Raw genomic sequence first — 22,602 nt, 5'->3', positions numbered from 1 at the left:
CTCTCAAACACCCACATAGTTTTTTTTTATTTTCATTTCTTTTTCCTTCTGCAAAATTATAAGCAAGCAACCACGCGTACTCTTACTTTGTACATCTCATTTTCATGGATTTAATTATCTGGATTTAAAAATGGGCTAACTGATCAGTCTCAAAATGTAACTGGAAACCAGGAACCATCTTCAACCAAAGTGTGTTTCCCGAAGAGATCAATTCTTAGCCTTACATTATTAACATGTTTTAGTGACATGGAGGAAAATATAAAATCATCACCAATAGGTTTTGCAGATGACACAACAAGTGGTGGTGTGATAAATAATGAAGAAAACACTGACACAGAGCAGTCTGGATCACTTGGTTAACTGGATGCAAGTAAACAATATAGCTGGGTCTACACGTGAGCGCCCTTTTGAAAGGGCAAAAATCAAAGTTTGGGGGTCGAAATGGCGGCTGTCGAAAGGGAGCAGCCAACGCCATTATCGGATTGACATTTCGATCTGCTCTTGCGAAGTGCCACTGCAGGTCTTTTGAAAGAGAGCATTCACACAGCTCCAAGCCCTCTTTCAAAAGAGGGGAGGCAGGAAATGCTGCACACAGGGTCCCATGGCTGACAAGCCCTTCCGGGGCCGCAGCCAGATGCCCCTTTTAAAGGACCCTGCCCTCCCTCTGCCTAGCCTTTCCCAGCCCAGCAGAGCCCACTCATGCCCATGATGGAGGCACAGTGTCAGCTCCTGCAGGAGGACACCCTCATTATGGACACCCTGCTGGCAGTGCTGTGCACCATCGCTGCAGTTGCAACCAATCTCATAGGGTGTCTGGGCAGCCCCCCCAGGGCCGTGGGGCTCCCCCACCCAGGGGACCACCGGGTGCCCCCTCCCCCGGGTGCCCCGACGCCTCTGGACCCACCCCAGCAGCACCAACTGGTGGGAGCACCTGGTGCTGCGGAATGTCGGGGGGGAGGGTGAGGAAAGGTGGCTGCAGAACTTCCACATGTTGAGGCAGACCTTCGAGGAGATCTGCCACTGGCTCACCCCTGCATTCCGGCACCAGGACACCTGCATGCAGCCAGCCCTCACCCTGGAGAAATGGGTCGCGATCGCCATCTGGAAGCTGGCCACCCCGGACTCCTACCACTCCATGGGACAACAGTTCAGTGTGGGCAAGGCTACCGTTGGGGCTGTACTTATGGAAGTAAGGTAGGGCTGGGTCACACATCCCCCACGGGTGGGGGGGCGGGCTGGGGCAAGGGGAACGCACCACTGCAAGGGCCCGGATGGGAGGGGAACAGGGCGCTGGACAGGGTGGGGGCTGGATGGGAGGGGGCAGAATTGGCCTGAGGTGGGGGGGAGACGGCTGCCACACCTGCATTAGAGCACATGGCCCCCGGCAGGTCATCAGAGCCAGCAACGCAATGCTGGTCCATAGGGTCGTCCACCTGGGGGATCTGGACAACACCATCGCTGGCTTCCAGGACCTAGGCTTTCTCAACTGCATCAGCACTTTGGATGGCGCCCACATCCCCATCTGTGCCCCGCCACACAGCGCCGGCCAGTACATCAACAGGAAGGGCTACCATGTGGTGTTGCTCTAGGCCCTGGTCGATACGAGGGGCTGGTTCACCAGCATCTATGTGGGCTGGGCCGGCCGCACCCACGATGCCCAGGTCTTCCGGAACTCCGGCCTCTGCCGGCGCATGGAAGCCAGCACCTTCGTCCCCCCGTGGCGGAGGACATCACCATGCCGCTCTGCATGGTGGCAGATGCAGCATACCTCTTGCAGCCATGGCTCATGAGGCCGTACACGGGACACCGCAACCCCACCCAGGAGGCATTCGATCAGCACCTCAACCACGCCTGCAATGTCGTGGAGCAGGCCTTCGGGCGCCTAAAGGGGCAGTGGAGGTGCCGTCACATGCAGCTGGAGGTCGGGGTCCTCAACGTGCCTCACGGTGGTGGGCACCTGTTGCGTCCTCCACAATGTTGTGGAGGAAAAGGGGGATGCCTACGTCCCCAGGGGGCCCCTCCAGCCAGTGCCGGCTATGAGCAGCCGGGTGCTGCCCCCATCCGCCAGGCCCACCAGGATGGCCACCCCATTTGGGAGGCCCTCAGGCAGGCCTTTGTTGATGGACACCTCTGACCCACATGCACACCCACATCCCACACACATCTGCCACTCACCATCCCTGCCCCCCGACCAGCACCACATCCACACATCCACCACCCACCAGACGAGCACAGCACGGAGTGGTAAACATTAAAATAAACATTTATCGAGACTATTTGTGTTAACTATGTACAGGGGGTGGGAACCTAACTTGGAAGGAGGCAGGTGGCTCATTCCAGGGCAGGGGTGGTGGGCCATGTGCCCTGTTGGCCCCTGTAGCCCCTGCCTCCCAGGGTACGGGGTCCCTGCTGGGCAGAGAGGGTGCAGGGAGCACCAGCAGGTAATGCTCCCAGCCCACAGATGGTGAGGCTGTGTGGAGAGAACAGCATGTCAGTAGTGTGCCCTGGATGGAGGGGACCCAACTGTGGCCCACCCGCCTGAGCCCACCCCATGGGGCCCCCACCCCTCCAAAGGACACTGACCCCCCCAATGGGCACCGACCTGCGCTCCATGGGCTGGGCCTCCCAGCCTGGGGGTGCATCTAGGGGTCTCTCATGCAAGTGGCCCTTCTCAGCCTGTGGTGTGCAGGCCCCAGGTGCTGTCCTTCACTGACTGGCCACTGCCCCTGTGCAGCTTGCAGTGCTGTCCACTGAAGGCGGGTGCTGCATCACATGTGTGGGGGGGACCTGTGTGAGGCCCAGGACCACCCGTCCTGCATGCAGGCGACTAGGCGTTGCATTGCCCCCACCCTGTGGAGCAGGTGAGCACCCCTCCCTGTACGTGCTGGAGGGTCCCTGGGTGACGTCCAGGGATGTCCACCCTGTCAACCGGCTGGAGGAGTGGGAGGGGAGGAAGATGGTGAGGTCCCCCTCCTCCCTCAACCATTCTGTGGTCGCCTCACCCTCCTTGGTCCCTGGTCTGGGCTGCTCCTCCTCCTCCGGCTGCAGCTACTCAGCTGAGGTGTCCAGGAATGATGGGGGTGGGAAGCTGTCCTGGGGCCCCAGGATGCCCTGGAGCTCCCGAAAAAAGGAGCATGTGGCTGGGGCAGCCCTGGAGCAGCCAGCCTGGTCCCTGGCCCGATCATAGCCCTGCCGAAGCTCCTTGACCTTGAAGCGTACCTGCTCTGCGGTGTGCGCCGAGTGGCCCCGGTAAGGAGGCCCTGAGCCAGGCAACTGAAGGCAGTGGCATCACGCCGCTTGACCCCCATCTCGTGCAGGACCTCCTCCTCCTTCCACAGGCCATGGAGGTTTTCCACAGCTCCCACTCCGTCCAGGAGGTGGCCCTTTTTTGTTTCTCCCCCTGGGAGCCCTGCAGGGGCTCAGAGGGGGGGCCCATGGGGCTCGCAGGGGGGCTGGCTGCTGGCCATGCTGCGGCGCTGGAGCGTGAGGCTGGAGCATGTGCAGAGGCTGCTCCTAGCACTCTGTCAGCTTCCTGCCACGGGTTTCCTGAGTGTGGAGCTTTAAGGCAGCCGGACGCAGGGACCGTAGAGCCCCACTGCTGCTGGCTGGAGCAGCCCCACGCTGAAGCTGACCAGCGCCATGGCGGACCTTATTTCGAAAAAGTGGACTGTGCAGTGTCTACACGTGTACTCTTTCGATTTACTATTTTGAAAGGGGCCGATCTTCCTGATCTGGGATCGGGGTTCAGATTTTGACGTCTGCCCCATTCTTTCAATATCCTTTTGAAAGATGGCGTTACACGTGTGGACGCTCTTCCGGCTCTTTCAAAAAGGGACGCTTATTTTGATGTTCTGTGCATGTGTAGACACAGCTTATGTGTTTTAGTGAAGCTAAATGAAATGCATATATCCAGGAACAAAGAATGTAGTGCATACTTACACAATGGGGGTCTCCATCGCATGAAGCACAGACTGAAAAAGATTTGAGAATTGTGGTGGATAATCAGCTGAACATGAGCTCCCACTCCCAGGATTTCCCAGAACATGGAAAGAGAAGGAGTAGAAGGAGGAGGGAGGTGAAAGTGGGGAGCACAGCTAGGAGGGACATGATATTGAGACTGGCCACTGGGGGCAGCTGCAGCACCAAGAGAGAGGTCAGCAGGGCTGGGGCTCCACCACCTTGCCTGCCACAAAGACCCAGTAAGCAGCACTCCTGCCCCAAATTGAGAGACTGCTCCACCCCTGCGAAGAGTGTATAGGCTGCATCGGGGACTGCTGTGGGGGCAGCCCCCAGACAGCCTGCATGTCATGGGGCATATGGTGGAGGGAGAGACAGCTGGAAAAGAGGGCAGTCTCTGACCCTCCCCAGACAACCTCAGGTGGGCAGCTCTCCAGAGCCTGTCCCCTGCCATCCCTTCCAGGACACAGGAGGAGGTGCTGGAGGCTGGGGACAATTCCTGGAACTTGACCCTATCCAGACAGCCTACTGGCTGTGGGGGGGGAAGAGGGGAGGAAGTGTGCAGGGAGGTGGAGCTGCTAGGCTTGCCATATTTGAACTTTGAGTGTTCTATATACACGCTATAATGTATCACCCGCACCAGCTGTACACTCTGCAGCAGGTCCCCTTTAAAACCATGCCAAGACATCACCTGTACAGGCTTGTGCACTACACACTCCACTTCCCCATCCTTGTGTCCCACCCAGACACCAAGTGGCAGGACCTTTGGCCATCAGCAGAGGATGGGGAGCCCAGTGGGCCAACCTGTACTCCATCCTAGTCCCACAGCTCACCAGAGACATCAGCTGGAGGATCCTCCATGCGGCGGCGAGCGCAGGTGTGTACTTGGTGCAGTTCACCCTATTCTTGACACTTGTTCCTTCTGTGGCACAAGGGAGATCCTGGCGGACAGCTACCTTGAGTGCGCCAGGTTACAGCCCCTCTTCCAGCTTCTCCAGAACCTCCTGTGTCCACACCTCCGGATCCTCTCGCACCCCATCCACGGCCCTGCAAAGTCATGGGACCTTCTTGTCAGCCTACTCCTGACCGTGGCCAAGGTGGCCATTTTCAAAACCAGGGAGAGGAGGCTGGGTGCGGGGGGGAGGCCTATTTTCATTCTTCGATCTATTCACGAATCCAGGCAGAGTTGCTCTGGGCAGCATCCACTGGCTCCCTCAACACCTTCAATGGGCAGTGGGAGCTGTTTGGGGCTCTCTGCTCTGTATCCCCTTCTGGCTCCCTCATTTTAGCTCTATGACTGCCACACCCATCCTTGTTTTCTTTTTAGTTGTCCCCCATATTTAGTTGGGGATTGTGATTTTAGTGGATCCCCCCTTCAAGGGGAATCTTGTAGCTGTGGGCAGGCTTACACCCACCGACATCCTCAGTCCTCAATAGGATGTGGCTCCCGTAGGCTGCTGTGGGCTGTTGGGGTGGTGAACAGCTGCTGTTTGCCTCCCCTGCGCCAGTTCCCTCCTTTTTCTGCTCTTTTGCAGGCTGTTCTCCACACCCCATTTCCTCCAGCTACCTCTTGGAGCTGCTGTTTGGGTGGCGGTGGGACTTCTGACCTGTCCTCAGGCAGAGAAAGGGGCAGATTCCCCTTTTCCATCTTCTTAGGGGCCTCCTGGCCCCTTCATCCTTTTTGTAGGTCTAGATGTCCATCTTCATGGCTGCTGCTTCCCTTGCTGCAGAGGAGGAAGGCAGATGCTTCAAGGCAGTGGCTGTGCTTCCCTCCACAACTTGCTGTGGAGTGATGTGGTGGGGGGTTGCCTTTGTGTGGAGCCCTTTTCCACCTGGGCTCCTGAGAGGTGAGTGGTGCAGTTGGGGTTGGGTGCTGGGTTGTGGGCCACTCCCCCTCACCTGCCCCTCTGCCACCATCTCCATTGCTGCTCCCTCCCCCAGCCTCAGCTGGGGCTCTTTCCATCCCAGCCCCAGCACTTGCCCCCTGGCTTCTGCTCTGCCAGGCTCTGCAGCAGATGCTGCAAGCCTGCTTCTCAGGCACCCCTTGGCACACCTGTCCCCTTGCAGTGTTTGGCCACCCCGCCCTTTTCCTTACTGCAGGCCAGCCCTTGCTGGCTGCCCCTCTACCTATTTTTCCCCTTCCCATATGCCCACACCCCCTCCCACTCCCCCATTTTTTGCTTTGTTTGGTGCCTGAGACCCACCTCTTTTTATTAGTTGCCTCCCTCACCACTTCACTTCCCCACATATTTCTTTAACTTCCCTCATCTTCCCAGTGCCGCAGCAGGAGCTGGTCTCTCTATCCTGTGCTGGGAGTTGTGGCTTTTCTTCATTAACCACCACCCCCTGGCCAGCCTTACAGCTTGGCGGGTGGGGAATGGGTAGCTCTTCCTCTTCCCTTCCTCCTTGCCCTTCCCTACCCTACCCCCTACCCCCCATTTTCCTTTCAATTACCCTCATAGCCTGTTACTTGCTCCCAACCCTCCCTTCCTATGGCAAACGTCCCTGTTGGGGGGGGGGGGTTGTCGTGACACCCCCACCCTCCCTTCTTCCCCTGTTCTCCCTTCCACCTCTGCAATTGTGGATCCACCTGAAACTGCCGGTTCATGGGCCCCCACAGTTGCCAAGGGCACAGGCTCAAAGGCCCCTGCTGCACCTGCCATAACACCCTTTGCCTGCTCCAGCTCCAAAACAGCCCCTATGAAAGGCAGAAAGGGTTGGGGGGAGGGAAGAGCAAGAACCCTGCCCGGAAGGCAAATCCTCCAGCAGCAAAGGCTCCCATTCCTGCTGCAGCTACATCTGCTACAGCTCCCCATCCTTCCTGCCCTCCCTGTTCCCTCCAGCAGCTCTAGGGGCCCTGGCTCTCTGGCCCACAGGTCATATGCCCAGGAGGCTGCCACCTCACACTCCAGTCCAGCCGCCTCTGGGAATACCATCCCCAATGGCCATGGCCCCTCCCCACCCTCACTATAAGGCACGGTGTGCATTGTCTCCTTGAGTCAGCCTTGTCCCATGTGGAGACCTACTTGTGGGTGATGATGCATGTGGTGGGGCCTGTGGCCATGGTGGAAGCCTCTTGGATGTTCAGGAAGATAGTCTGCTTCCTGGTGTCAGAGGCCGCTGCCCACGAAGCAGTGGAGAGGGGCCTGGCAGTAGGGAGCGTCCATGTGCCTCTTGAGCCACTGGAGGAACGGGGTGTATGGGTGGTGTTTTCTTCTGTCCCGCCCTTCCTCCCCACTACTGCCCTTCTGCCTTTCCTGACCGCCCTGGGGAAACCCCTGTCAGTTCTGAGTCCCCTCCTTCTGGGCTGCAAAGACAACACCCTCTGCCACATCGCTTCCTTCCGTTGGCAGGCACAGGTCCAACCGCTGCTGGCAGCACATGGTGGCTCACCCTGGAAGGGACTTTTATGTTGCCCCATCAAGGGGCCCAATACCAGGTCTACTACACCATGGGAAAAGTCCAGTGCTTCATTTTCTGGGCAATGGGTCATGTCTGAAGGGAGTGCCCCATGGCCCAGCCTGGGGAGAAGCCCAGGACTTCTGACACCCAGGAGGGCACCAGCCACATCATCGCCAGTGGCACTATCTCCTTAGACCCTAGGGACACCCCTCCTCCTCCCACGATGGACATCAACACTGCTCAAGTGCCAGAGGATGCCTCCCCACCAGACTCAGATAAGCATGCTGGTGCTGACACCGTAACAGGCAATAAAGCCAGGCCTGTGGAAGAGAGGGTGGCAGGGCCTATGACAGGACTCAGACGGGTGGGGAAGGGGGGAGATTCCTCCCTTCCCTGGCTGTCCTTTCCTCCTTTTCCTTTCTCCTCTCGCCACTGCCCTCATCCCCTGGACTCTCCTCTGCCACCCAGCCCGCCTCATCAGAGGGTTGGGAGCTTTTGCAGAGGAGGCACAAAAAGTGGTGTGCATGTCTCGGCACTCCACCTTGTCTGATGATGGCGAGGATATGTTGGGCAAGACCCTGAGGCGGGGTAACAGCCCCAGCTCTCGATGCCAGACTCCCTGCTACTGATCAACAACAGGGGGTGGCCAAGGTTGCCACAGCAGTTGTGAAGGGTGCCATCCCTTCCACTTCAGAATCTCAGCCCAGTAAGCCTGTGCCTGCTGTTTATTTAGAGGAGGCCACTGCCCCAGCCACTGCCAGGGGGAGCCCCGAAGAGGCAGGTACAGGCCTAATCTTCCTCTCCCAGGAAGTAAAGGAGGAGTAAAGGAACTTAGAAGGAGCATGGGCTGACCCACGGCTACACGAAAGCTGGCACTTCGAAGTTGCCGCAGGGGAGATTTAGCATTGCAGCACTTCATTAGTAATCTCCTGATACCCTAATTACCATGCCCCCTTCAAAGTTCGGGGCTAGACTAGACACAGCCCAGGTGTTACACCCATTGTGTGGATTTGAGGAGATCAGAAGAGAGGATGTCAGGTGGTTTCTTTCATGCAATGACAACAGGATCTTTCCACAGGATGTGGAAGGTACAGGATGGGTGACTCCAGGGTGTAGGTTGGCTCAGGAGCCTGAAGTAAACCTGCAGTGGCAGAGAAGAAGAGATGATCTGTTTTCCCATCATGGTGATCTCAGGGCCATGTCAGGGACTGAGTTGGTTAGACTGGCAATAAACTCAGGCCTATTCCTGGACAGACTTCCAACATTGTATTATTTCCTGAGGCTAACTATGTACAGGCACTGGTGAAACCTGGATCAGCTAGAGACTCTGCTAAGGAGGTGGGATAATGAACCAAGTTCTGGCAATGATACACATTACGAACATGCACACACCTATGTGTGTTGCCTCAAAAAGCAGCATTGTCAGGTTACAGGCAAAGCACAGCCAGCATGGTCCCAAGGCCACTGCAATGTCACAGCATGGGCATTGTACCTTGATTTTCTCATATCCAACAGAACTTCCCTTAGGTTGGCTCCTGCTTGTCTGGATAAGGCAATGTTTCTTGTCTCTCCCTTTGCTTTCCCTAGCAGTGACACACAGACTCCCAGCCATGTTGCAGGCCTCATGTGGGAAGTGGGCAACTCCAGGACAGACCATGCGCGTGCATGCACACACACACACACACGCACATGACCATATGCTCTAGTGCAGGGAGTGTGATTGCAGGCCTTTTGCTGGGTGTACAAGTCACACCACACAGGACCACAGCCTTTGTGATAAAGTGATGTTGAGTAGGGCCTGCACCATAGTGCATTGGGAGCCACATATGTGTGTTTATCACTCATGAAAAGAACACAATACACACCTGATGCTTTAGCCCTTAAGTTGACATTGATTTTGAGTGGGAGGAAATTTGTGTCCAGAGGCTTTCGCACAGATTGTGGCTGAGGAAATTATATGTTTTGATGCTCAATCTAGTGGTGGCTGATCTACTGGTTGGACCGTTGAATATAGGTGAGGTTCACAGGCAGCTCCTGGCAACAATGCAAACTTTGCAGACATGCATTCTCAGATATTCCTGACCTACCAGTTCCCTACTCAGAGCTAAGCATAATGAGGCACCAGAAGGGAGGAGCAGCCTAAGGTGGAAGACATTGTACTTTTGCGTCTCTCTGTCCCATAGCTGGTCACAGATGAACTGACCAAGTCGAGGTAGAAATGAGATTTAAGGAAGTGTCAGTAAGACTCCTTGTCCATGAGGATGAAGATTTTTCTTTGAGCCTCGTCAAAGCATGACAGGGTGGGCTCAAGGACATTGCGTCTAGTCACTTCTCGTGTACAGGAATCCAAGTTCACCTGTAGAAGGGAGGGAGAGATTAGTATGGCTGATCTAGACACAGCCAGGTCAAGGAATGGAAAACTAGGGTTTGATCCAGACATTTCCCAGCAGTCTGTTGGTGTTAAATTCACCAAGAGAGGGATGGCTCTTCAGGAACGAGTGGAGCAGTGTCTTTCGCTGCAGAATCCCCTCTGTCAAAACTCAGTGGAAGTAGAGACTAGAGAAAAGGGGAATTGCATGGACCTCAGTGGGATCTCCAGCTACAAATGGGATTATTTGCATGAAAGAATCCCCAAGTCTGAAGTCAGGAAGAGGTATAGGGCCTTCTCTGGGACACTGAGCAAGGATCATTCTATAGGAGCAGGATGGCATGTCTCTGGAATAGATTCTTTCAGTTTCATGGAAGGGGCCTGGGAAACTTCCCTCTGTGTCGTTCTTTCCTCCTCGTTGTGGCATTTGGGTGCAAGGGGGTGGGGACTGAGCCCCTCTAAGAAGAGCTCATTCAAAGCAGTGAAAGTGGCACATTCTAGCTGCACTTTTGACTGGCATTTTGCCCACACAGCAAAGCCCCTCCCCAACCCTTTTGAACAGCCAGGGTCATATTGTTTGGAGGTTGCTATTGTGCAGCCAGCTCAGCTGCCCACTCTGCTAAGCCCTGAGGCTGAGGGATTCTCCAGAGGGTGTTCCACCTACTTCTCTAGTGGTCTGCACAGAGATGAACTTCTCATAAATCTTCTTGGCCTTGAGACTAAGCTTGGTTGGTGATTTGGTTTTCTTGTACTCCCTGCAGCTCATCCAGCATTCAATGTTCTCCTCACTGTACTCAGACTTGAGGAAAGCCCAGAAAGCAGTCAGCCCACCTGCTGGTAGGGTGAAAGCAATAGGCAGCAACTGAGATCCTTTTAGCTGTGTTAGCGTGACACCAAGCAGCCATAGCCCGTGGACGGCTGCCCACTTACCCATAGGCAGCAGCTATTCACTGCAGAGGCTGGATGTTTGGCTTGGCATCCCTCTTGGATTTCTAGAACTGGTAAATGACTAGTGAGAGGAGGCCTCAAAGGACAGTTAAACAGCAGAGCCCCTCAAGCTCCAACTCCCAAGCAGTGACCTTCTCAGGGCAGCTGAAAGCAGAACACAGACAGAACTGGTTCCAGCTGACCCCCCAGGCAGGCCACTAATACAGTGTGTGATTCCAGGTCTGGGAACCTCTCGCCTGCTGGCGTGAAGCCCAGAGGCTGCAGCACAGGCCAAGAGGGGCTCCCACATGAGCAGCTGGAGAACTGTACCTCACTGCCTGACCTCCATGTCACCCATGACAAGCTTTACTCTGAGAAAAAAATTTCAGGAAGGCCTGGAATTGCACATGTCCTGGCTGTGTGCCCACAAGAGGCCAACAGGGCTGAGTTCTGTAGAAATGGTCCCAGGAAAACAACTAGAGCTGAGCACTAGGACAGGCTTGTGAAGCTAGGAAACAAGATGGGCCAAATTCACTGTGGTTTCACACATATCAGAGGGGTGGCCGTGTTAGTCTGTATCTGCAAAAACAACGAGAAATCCTGTGGCACCATATAGACTAACAGATTTATTGGCACATAAGCTTTCGTGGGCAAAGACCTGCTTCATCATGCGTGACATGCATCTGACAAAGTGGGTCTTTGCCCACCAAAGCTTATGCTCCAATAAATTTGTTAGTCTGTATGGTGCCACAGGACTTCTCATTGCTTCTGGTTTAACAAAGTTGACTTCAGTGGAACTGTGTCAGGGCTGATTTTGACCCAACATTTGCCTCCTTTGAGGGTAAATGGGAATAGGATAGGAATGTGAGACATGCAGGGGTCAGCGGCAGGCCCACCCCTGCCCATAGTCTGGGACCAAGCAGAGCCACTCCCCCCATGTTTGGGAAACTGTAGATCCCTTGAGTTCCCCACATAGCCTAGGGATGGGATTTCATCTGCTCCCAGCTTACTTAGATTATGTGCTGCTTTACCAATAAGGGTGATGTCAATGCCATCATCTAGTCTCAGAATCACAAACAGGTCTTGAGTCTGCTTCTGCCATGTTTGCATGCAGAGGAACCTCTCTCCACCCCAGCTCCACTGCCCCCTGTGCCTGTGACCATTCCCCAATAGCATTGTCTGGAAGGAGCTAGCTAAACATATGTGGCTGAAGGAAATAAGTAAAAGCTTTTAACTCTGAGCCCATAGTTGCAGTAGGCAGCAGTAGTCTGGGCTTACTCATCATGCCAAATAGTCAACAATATGGAACGTGTTCACTCCCCAGAGTTCTCCAACAGAGAAGCCTCATATACTTACTGTTGTGGTGGATCAGGTTCTTCAAAGAGCCAGCCCATTGCTGGACTTCGTCATGGCTAACCCTAGGAGGAAACAAAGGGATAGCTAGAGTGTGACATTCATCCGGCACTTTTGCTTAGCCTACCAGTACAGTAAACCCTCGAAATATGCAATTTTGAGTTGCGCTTTACTCACATTTACACAAGTTAAGTGCAACTCAAAATCCTGTTTCCCCAGCCCTGGCTCAACCCCCCAGCCTGCGTGGCCCTGGTTCAACACCCCTATCCACAGTTCAATCCCCACCCCGGCCCTGGTTCAAGCCCCCTGGCCCTGGTTCAACCTCCCCACTCATCTGCGCAGCCCTGGTTCAACCCCCACTTCACACCCTCTCCAGCCCTGCTCACCTGTGCACAGCTCCAGCTCACCCCCTACTCTAGCTCCACCTCATCACCCCCTCATGTATGGCTCTGGCTCAACCCCCATCTCCACACATGGTTCTGGCTCAACCTCCCCCTCTGTGGTTCAACTCCCCGCCGCCACATGGCTCCAGCTCACCACCCCTGCATCCAGCTCCAGCTCACTAATCCCATGCGCAGCTCCGGTTCAAGCCCCCTGTACCTGACTCTGGTTCAACCCCCCCCGGCCCCAGTTCAAACCTCCGTGGCCCAGCTCGCCACCTGAGCACAGCTCAGGCTCACCACCCCGCATGTGGCTCTAGCTCAACCCCACACTGTCCCAGCTCAACTGCCCCATCCCCACATGCAGCTCCGCCTCAACTCTCCACCCACCAACAACCCTAACCCACCCCAAACTGTACCCCCCCGCCCTCCTCCCATGACCCCAGCCCACCACCAGGCTTAACCATCCCCAACGCCAGGGGTTCCTGCTGCTTCCCTGGCGGCAGAACGTGTTCTTCCGGGGAAAATAGCTGCCCCCCAACTTACGTAAAATTCAAGTTATGGGATGGTGTGTGGGACCAGAACCCTCGCATCAATCAAGGCACTGCTGTACATCACCACCACCATTTCCCATCCCCTGAATGCACTGACTCACTCCACTCACTAGGATGAATGCCCCTCCTGTGGCTAACACTGAACTTCTGGGACAGATGGGTTCAAAGAGAGATCTGTGGAGAGTTTAGTTCACATGCACAATTCAGCACATATCACCACAAGTTCCTAGCTCCCTCTGTATCAACACATGCTATAGCCACCTCTATCTGTGTGCTTCCTCCTTCTGTCTCGGAATGTACCATATCCACTGGAACCTGCATGCTACACTCTTCTGTCCTGGAATGTACTATATCCAGCTAGATCTGTGTGCTGTGCCCTTCTGTCCTGAGCTGTATTATAATTTTCTAGCTATGTGTGCCAACCCCTCTGTATTGGGAACAGCTATATCCACCTAGACCTGTGTGCTGCCCTCTTCTGTTCTGGGATGTACCATATCCACCTAGCTCTGTATGCTGGCTCCTTCTTCTTGGGACATACTGTAACCTCTTAGACCTGTGTGCTACATCCTTTGTACTGAGATATGTTGTGTCCACCTAGCCCTGTCACCCTCAACAGTACCACCAGAAATGTTAGTTAACCCCTGTAATGAAGGAGCAAACTCTCCCTGCCAGTATCTGGCTTTGTCATTCCTGCCTCTGCAGCTTCCAAAACCATTTTCCACACGGTTGCCCATGGCAATTTCCTATATCGTTAGGGTAGAGGGAAAGGCTGAGACCTTTGAAGAAGGGGAGGCATGTCACAGATTCCCCCTTCCCACATTTTCCCTTCCCACACAGTGGTCGTTGGAGAAGAGGATAATCAGGGTCTAAGACTGGAATGACTGAGGTGGGAAGACCAGAGTCCCACTGTGCAGTAGGCTCTTACCTCTGGGTTGGAGCCATTTTCTCCTTCTTGTTATCAGAAGAGCTGTGCTCACATGAATCAGGCTTCTGCAGTAAGAAACCCAGATGGTGCTTCATATCTTTTGCACTGGAAAGTATTGATAAAACCTATTCTATTATTAATTATTACTTCAATGGTAGGGTCTTCATGGAAAATCAAACACCTAATGGGCAAGGTTCTGTGTTCAACAATGTGCAGGAGGTCAGACTATTTGATCATGATGGTCCCTTGAGACCTTAAAGTCACAGGCATATGATCTTAGAATGCTTGAGTGTTACAGGCCCATTTGAGCTCTTCACATCCAATCCTAATGCACTGCTTATCAGAGTGAACTTCTCTTTTGGATAAATAGCATTAAAATAGGAATTGAATCAAGTGGGATCTTATATTCCATAAACTGGAATTTGAACAAGCAAGGCAACCACTTCCCAAGGCAAGCACCACCCAACTCCCTCCTGGAGCCCACACCCCACACTCTCTTCTGCTTCCCAACCCCAGCTCAGAATTACCTTCTGCACCCAAATTCCCTTCTGGCGCCTACATCCCACATCCATCCCACACCTCTGCCCCAGCTCTGAGCCCTGCCTGCCTCCAAATTCCCTCCTGGAACCTGGAACCCACACTCATGCTCTCGCCAGAGCCCCTTCCAACACACTGAATCCCTCATTTTTTGTCCCAGTTTGGAACCTGTACCCACCTCACCCCCACTGCAGAGACTATATCCCAGTAGAGGCCCTCACCCGTGTTCCCTGTAAGCTGTGAACTTGGGCAATCAAGGAAAGCTTCAAATGCCACCCAGCTGATTAGCAGAGCAGAGCAACATGTGTTTCTACCATTCACACGTGGATGGAAAAAAGAGTGAACACTGGCCTCAGCCCCTACCATACCCAAAGCCTCCTGACTGGTTAAAATGAGTGAGCGAGCATCATGCATCTGATGAAGCAGGTCTTTGCCCACAAAAGCTTATGCTCCAATAAATCTGTTAGTCTATAAGGTGCCACAGGACTTCTCACTTTTTGCAGATACAGACTAACACAGCTACTCCTCTGATACTTGAGGATGAGGTCACCAAGTGAATGGGCAGGGCCTCAGAGAAGAAATGTCATATAAGTGGGGCCTTGGAGAAAGGTCAGGACAAGGGTGTTCAGTTTTGTGTAATTAGAAAATTCCCACTTGCATAGCTTGTCTCTTTATAACAAGTTAAGTTCAAATAACAAAAATCAAGCTTACGCCAACACCAATCTGAACTCCTGCCATGGCCAGTTTGAATGCTGCTCCTGGCACACATGCCAGGTGTTGCTGACCCCTGTGCTAGACTGAAGTCATCACCATCATCATCAATAACCATGGGCTCAGCGCCCATTGGTGTCTGCTGCTTCTCTCACTATTCCTTTCCATCTTTCCCTGTCCAGTGCAGAGTGGCTTAGTTTCTGTAGACTAGCTCCTCACCAATCTACTATAACATCTATCAATTCTCTGTGGTGTCTGCCTCCCCTATTCGAACCATCCATTATGCTGAATACCAGGGTCTTGATTCTTCATTCATTGTTCATTCTGCAAATATGCCCAAACAGTTGTAGCTTCTGTTTTATAACCTTCTGCAGCTGGTTCTCTTTCGGCTGTACCTTTCTATATAATTCCTCATTGGTGACCGTCTGCATCCAACCTATTCTCAGAATATTTCTATAACAACTCCTTTCAAATGCCAATATTCTTCTTTTCGAATCTTTCGTTATCACCCATGTCTCACATCTGTACAACATGCTGCTGAATACATATGTTTTCAAGACGGTCAGCTTCGTTCGTAAGCTAATTGCTTTGCTTTTCCAGATCTTATCCATCACCTTCAAACTCTCTCTTGCTTTCGCTGTTCTAGTCGCTATTTCCTTCTTACAGTCTAGATCATACATTATGTTGCTCCACAGATATGTGAACTTCTCTACATTTTCTAGTTCAATATCATCAACACTGATCTTCCTTCCTATTTCCTTATCTCCAATACCATTATTTTTGTTTTATCGATGTTCAGAATCAGTCCATACCACTTCCTTTCTTTGTTTAACACCTGCACCGTTTTTGCTAGCTTCTCCTCATCTTCCTCAATGATAACCATATCATCTGCGAACCTCATGTTGTTAATTCTTTTCCCATGCACAGATATCCCTTCTACCTTTCCCTGATCTTGTCCATCGCTCTTTCCATACATGCGAGACTGAAGTGGCCATTATTAAATATGTGGTCTCCATGTTCACCTGTGCCAGATATTAAACTAACCTCTCTACTCTGACTCAAGCTATCCTTTTTATGCATCCAAAGGTCGCATTAACCCTTTTAGCTTGAGCATCACACTGGGAGCTCATGTTTAACTGATTATTTACCGCATTCCCCCAAATCTTTTGAGTCACTGTTTCCCCAGATAGAATCCTCAACCCCTAAGGTATGGCCTATATTCTTTGGTCCTAGATGCACACATTTACATCTGGCAATATTAAAATATAGAGTGTTTGCTTTTGCCCAGGTTACCAAATGATTCAGAGGATTGTGTGTGTCATCCGTCATCATTACTTAGCACTCCCCACATTTTTGTGTCATCTGTGTCTATGACAATTAAATGCATTCTTCTGCCTATCAATATAAATGGTAAATAGCACAGGGTCAAGAACCAATCACCACTAGAAATACACCCACTTGCTGGCAATTCTTTATTTATAATTACATTTTGAGACCTGGTGGGTGAGTGTTCACTATGGCCTTAGCTGAGTGCTATGGGGGTGGAGACTGATAATACAGTGGCTTGTGCATTAGCCTTGTAAACCCAAGGTTGCGAGCCCACTCCTTGAGGAGGTTATTTAGGGGTCTGGGGCAAAAAGCCTTTTTTTTTTTTAAATCTATGAGAGATGGTGATTGGTCCTGCTGAGAGGGCAGTTGACTGGATTCGATGACCTCTCAAGATCCTTTGCAGTTCTGTTAGAACTTATCAGAGATCCCCTACACCACTCCAAGAAGGGCTATGGAACAGTTCATCCAAATCCACTGATTTTTTTTTTATTACAAGTTCAAACCAATCTGAGCTCACAACTAGCACAAACATGGAATAGTTCAATCATTCCTTACACAGTTTGTGCCTTGACTCTTCAAATTCCAGGCACAGGCAATGGACCCCTTCTCAAGGCCTAGCTTCAAAAGACTGGGGAGGTTGCATAACAGGAGGAGGGGTATGTACATTGTTTAAAAGAGTCCTTTGAAGGTCCCAGGGATTATATGAGTGCTATCTTCCCTTGGAAACATTACAGATGGTCACACAATAGCATGAGAGCATTTGAACTTACAAGGAATTTCTCAGATACAAAAACATAATTTAATGAGTTTAGTGCAGATTTTTGCAGGAAATTGCCACATCTGACCCAGTATGTATTTGTAGACCAGGCTGTAATCACCTCTTAACCTTTTCTTTGATGGCCTTCTTCAGTCTCACTAGTGGCTAAGTCTACACTAGCCAAAAACTTCAAAATTGCCATGTAAATGGCCATTTTGAAGTTTACTAATGAAGTGCTGAAATACATATTCAGTGCCTCATTAGCATGCGGGTGGCTGCGGCACTTCTAAATTGACGCGGCTCGCCGCCGCACGGCTCATCCAGACAGGGCTCCTTTTTGAAAGGACCCCGCCTACTTCAAAGTTCCCTTATTCCCATCTGCTCATAAGAATAAGGGGACTTCAAAGTAGGCGGGGTCCTTTCGAAAACGAGCCCCATCTGGACGAGCCGCGCGGCAGCGAGCCGCATCAATTTCGAAGTGCTGTGGCTGCCCCCATGCTAATGAAGTGCTGAATATGTATTTCAGCTCTTCATTAGTAAATTTTGAAATGGCCATTTGCATGGCAATTTCGAAGTTTTTGGCTAGTGTAGACACAGCCACTGTGAAATAGGTTTTCCAGACCTTGAATCATCATATAGCTTTTCTATGTACCCTCTCCAATGTACCATTAGTTTTTTTCAAGTGTGGGACCCAGAAGTGAACACACAGCAGCACTTAAGCACTTCTGTTAGATATTATACTGCCAAGAATTGTGTTAATCATTTTTGTCACTTCATAGCACTGGGAGCTCTTCTTCAGTTGGCTTCCACAATAAATACTATATTATAAATACTGAATCCTGGGAGTGATTCTTCATTTTGGGGAGTAAAGGCACTACGAAGTAGCACAGGCACTTCAAAGTGCCCACAGCTACACACATGCCGGCACTTCAAAGCTTGACACTTCCAAGTTGCCGTGGGGGAGAATTAGCCTAATGAAGTGCTGTATATTCAATGCAACATTTCATTAGTAACCTTCCATCACCCTGATTAACATGCCCCCTTCGAAGTTGGGGGCAAGTGTAGACAAGCCCTCTTGGTTAAAAAGGGCTGGAATGCCTAAGAAAGTCTGTGATCCAGGAGTACACTTTTGTTGGTGGCTTGGTGAAATCTAACAATAGAATATACCATCATTTTGGGGATTCTGTCCCATTTTCTTGCAGTCTTTCATGCATTTGACATTCTTAGCTGTGAGCCATTCCAGGCATCATGACAATATCATACAGATTCTTTCTAAATACAGAAGAGAAATACTTCTGAAATCTCTGCTTGTTTCCATCTTTATCAACAATTTTACTACCTGTGTCTAGTACTGAGCCTTTGTCATTGCTAGTGTTCCTTTGATTCCTGAAATACTGAGTTATGAGTCCAAAAACATGAAGATTTTCTTGTGGTCTGTGTGATGGCTGCCATTTTATCTGGCACACTATTGGCTTCCTGAGCTAAACAGCACAACCTACTCTAGCTTAAGCCAAGTTGCTCCCTCTGTGCTATAAGAGACTCATGCCCACCACAGACTGGGCAGAGGGGAACATTTAATATGCACAAACCAGTGAGTTATAGTTGCCAGCTCAAGACTTCAGTACTGGGAACCCACAATGAGGATTCCAGGAGCATATGATGGAAAAAGAAATAAGATCTGAGGCTCCAGACTTCCCCAGTCAGCTGAAATCTCTGTCATTGTTTTGTGGTCTTGCATTTGGCCATTTTACCTGAATGTGTCCGGAAAGAACAGGGTTTATATGCAGAGAAGTTGAGTGCACAGACTGGTGATTTCCATGTAGTGCCTACTAGAACAGTACACACACAGCCTTTATGTTGATAGCTTAGCAACTCAGATACACAGCTCAGCGATTTTCCTTGCATAGCTTATACAAAGAAAATGACTTTTCAATTATATTGGCTTTCTTCCATCTCCTTTAGTCATGAAAGGATGAGGATTAATTATTCCTTGGCTGCAGCTGCTGAGAGATACAACTTAATGTAGAAATCCTGGAGAGGTGTTACTCATTCTTGCAATAGTTGAGGGGGCAGAAGGATCAGTTCTGTGGTCTTCTGAAGGATAGGTTAGGGAGAAATCAGGGCTAGAGGGAGCAAGGAGTATCAATTTGTGCCCCTTCATAAGTTGTCAATGATGCCACTAGAGAGCAATAGCTACAGTATGAATCTGCGGAGCCAAGCACCTGGTCTGATGAGGTCACAACTCGAAAGCTTGCAATGTAGACTTTATATCCCTGCTCAGAATCTGGCCAGAAATGTGGTTTAATTTACTTTTGGGGAATACAAGTGTTAGCTAGAAAGAACTGAACATTTGTCCTATGTTCTGCCTAAAGTCTACATCAGTCATAAAAATGTGACACTTACCATTGTTAATGTAATAATGCCCCCACACAGGTAGGTGGTTTGATTAGATCACTGTATGACTCACATGCTAGAGTAGCAGGAAAATAAAGGACAAGTGCTTCCAGAAAAGAAATGTTAAATCAAAAGAACAAACCCACATATATTCTTTTGTAAGTGAAAACTGACATATGCACCCTCATGCTTCAACTTATCGATTTTGCTATCTTGTATATTATTATTGTTCACAAATATTTGCACAATAACAAGTTAGCATGCTACACGTGGTATTTACTGTAATTGAAATGAGTACACCTGGAAACATGGAAAAAACGTTTGCAAATACTTTTCATAAATTCGAAGTGGTTTTCTGTTATTATTTGATGGTGCAATTAAAACTGTGATTTTTTAAAAATCTCATGATTAATCACAATTAGTTTTTCTTATATTTGGCAGCCCTAGAAAAAGCCTGTTACATGAGGACAATCTTTGTTTAGGATGATCAAATTTCACCATGCTGAAAATGGAACTCCTGGTAAAATTACTTCTATTCAGGAGTCTGCAACTTGCAACTCTCTAAGGAGTCAGTTGCGGCTCCAGGTGCTGCCACTGCTAACTCCTCTTGCAGCTCCCTGCCCTGCTGCCACTGAAATAATGGAACTAAATTTAATTGGCTTAATGGCCATCAGAACAGTGGGAAGGATCCAGCTGTTAAAACAATTAAATTTAATTCCATTATTGCAGTGCAGCAGGGCAGGAAGCTGCCCATGCTGCAAGTGGAGGAAGTGCTAAGCCCACAGGAGAACTGGGGGAAGGGGCAGCTAAGTCTGCCTTCGCTGGTGCTGCGCAGCCCTGCTGACAAGGAGGCAGTGGCCAAGGAGGAGCAGTGGCAGCCATGCAGCTGGAGGAGCTCATCTGCTGAGGAGAAATAATCCTGGGGATGGGGTGGGGCCATGTCGGGACTGAGAGTGGTTGAACCTGGGGAGGGTTTCAGGATGGAGGGTAAAGCTTCAGGATATGGGGGCAGATTTGGGGGCTGAGGCAGGTAAAGCCTGTAGATTGGGGGAGGGTTTGTTGGCTGAACGGGGAGTAGAGCTGGGAAATGTTGGTGGGGTGGAGAGTTGATGTGAACATTGCTCCTTCCTGCTTAAGAGCCTATCCCCAGGGGCAGGACTTTTCTTCTCTTCACTGGTCTCTGATCCAGGGGTGAAAGTAAATTAAACTTTCTAACTGGTATAAATCATTGTGTGTGCACCGTTCTTAAAATAAGGGTTACAAAAAGTATGGTTTGACATTATTTATTAAGGACTGTCTTGTATTCACATGCATTGTGGCTCTGGAAGTATTGATTTTGTAACTGAATTTGAAAAAAATGGCCTTCTCTCTATTTTGGTTACAGACCCTTGCCCCTCGTCATGCAAATTCAGCGGCCATCAATCAGAACTATGCAGTACAATGGTTCAGATTAGTCTGAACTTGACTGAGCAATCTTTGAAAATAACCACGTTTGGAGGGCCAATCACCTGATTTCCTGAAGTGTGATTTTTTTTCTTTCATTTTTTAAGGTTGACAATACTCTGAATGGGTCTGATGTATATTGTATTTAAAACCAGCGGTGAAAGTTAGACACCCTTGGGAAGACTATTTTGAGAATGAAAAGAAACGGTTATTAATTGTTTGTGATCTCAAAAGATTATTTGCAAGTGTGTTTCACTTTCTCCACTGAGCATGCTTTTGTCCATAGTTCTTATATTTAGCTTTAATGTAAGTTTCTACTGTTGACAATGTTAGTTCTGTCACAAGATACAGGTTGTGACGTGACATTAGCTGCCAGGTTTATTTTTATTTTAACCCTACTAGCCTCATTCTGGATTGGCTCATGAATATTCATGCTTTTATTTGGAAACACACCACTATATAGCTTCAAAATAACTAAAGGTATCAATATGTGCCACAGCACAAAAAAGATTGGAAACCACTGAACTAGAAGATTAGATCAGGCTCAGGTAGATACATTGCAGGGTAGGGATAGGGTCCAGAGTGACCTAGACAAATTGGAGAATTGGACCAAAAGAAATCTGATGAGGCTCAACAAGGACAAGTGCAGAGTCCTGCACTTGGGATGGAAGAATCCCAAGCATTCTTACAGGCTGGGGACCGACTGGCTAAGTAGCAGTGCAGCAGAAAAGGACCTGGGGATTAGAGTGCATGAGAGGCTGGATATGGGTCAACAGTGTACCCTTGTAGCCAAGAAAGCTAACAGCATATTGGGGTGCATTAGGAGAAGCATTTCCACCAGATTTAGATAAGTTATTCCCCTTTAATGGGCACTGGTAAGGCTATATCTGGAGTATTGCATCCAGTTCTGGGACCCCTAGTATAGAAAGGATGTAGATACATTGCAGCGGGTTCAGCGGAGGGCAATGAAAATGATTAGGGAGCTGGAGCACATGACCTATGAGGAGAAGCTGAGAGATTTGGGCTTATTCAGTTTGCAGAAGGGAAGATTTGATAGCAGCCTTCAACTTCCTGAAAGGGGGCTCTAAAGAGGATGGAGAGAGACTGTTTTCAGTGGTGACAAACGGCAGAAAAGGAGCAATGTTCTGAAGTTACGGGGGGAGAGGTGTAGGTTGGATATTAGGAAAAACTATTTCACCAAGAGGGTGGTGAAGCACTGGAATGCATTACGGAAAGAGGTGGTAGAATCTCCATTCCTAGAGGTTTTTAAGTCCCAGCTTGACATAGTTATGGCTGGGATAACTTGATTGGGGGTGATCCTACTTTAGGCAGGGGGCTGGACTTGATGACCTCCTGAGGTCCCTTCCAGCCCTAGAATACTATGATTCTATGATCATCTAGGGATTACTGTGGATGAGAATCTTCACATGAGTCAACAGTGTGCCCTTGTAGCCAAGGAGGATCACCTCATATTGGGATTCATTAGGAGGAGCATTGCCAGTAGATCTAGGGAAGTGATTATTCCCCTTTATTTGGCACCAGTGTGGCCACATCTGAAGCACTAC

General features: G+C 50.3%; 1 protein-coding gene across 1 annotated transcript; it reads right to left on the bottom strand.

Annotated features, from left to right (window-relative positions):
- Positions 1–9,463: 9,463 nt before the first annotated feature.
- On the bottom strand, positions 9,464–13,967 carry RGS4 (regulator of G protein signaling 4). The gene is given in 4 exon segments (XM_075002790.1): positions 9,464–9,715; positions 10,392–10,558; positions 12,011–12,072; positions 13,867–13,967. Coding segments are annotated over 4 exon segments (576 nt in total). The 5' UTR covers positions 13,962–13,967.
- Between the last annotated feature and the right edge of the window lie 8,635 nt (positions 13,968–22,602).

The sequence above is a fragment of the Carettochelys insculpta genome, chromosome 9, assembly GCF_033958435.1.
Source record: "Carettochelys insculpta isolate YL-2023 chromosome 9, ASM3395843v1, whole genome shotgun sequence".
Taxonomy (NCBI): Eukaryota; Metazoa; Chordata; order Testudines; family Carettochelyidae; genus Carettochelys; species Carettochelys insculpta.
The sequence above is the reverse complement of the archived record's forward strand: the minus strand, read 5'-3'. Positions and strand labels throughout refer to the sequence as shown.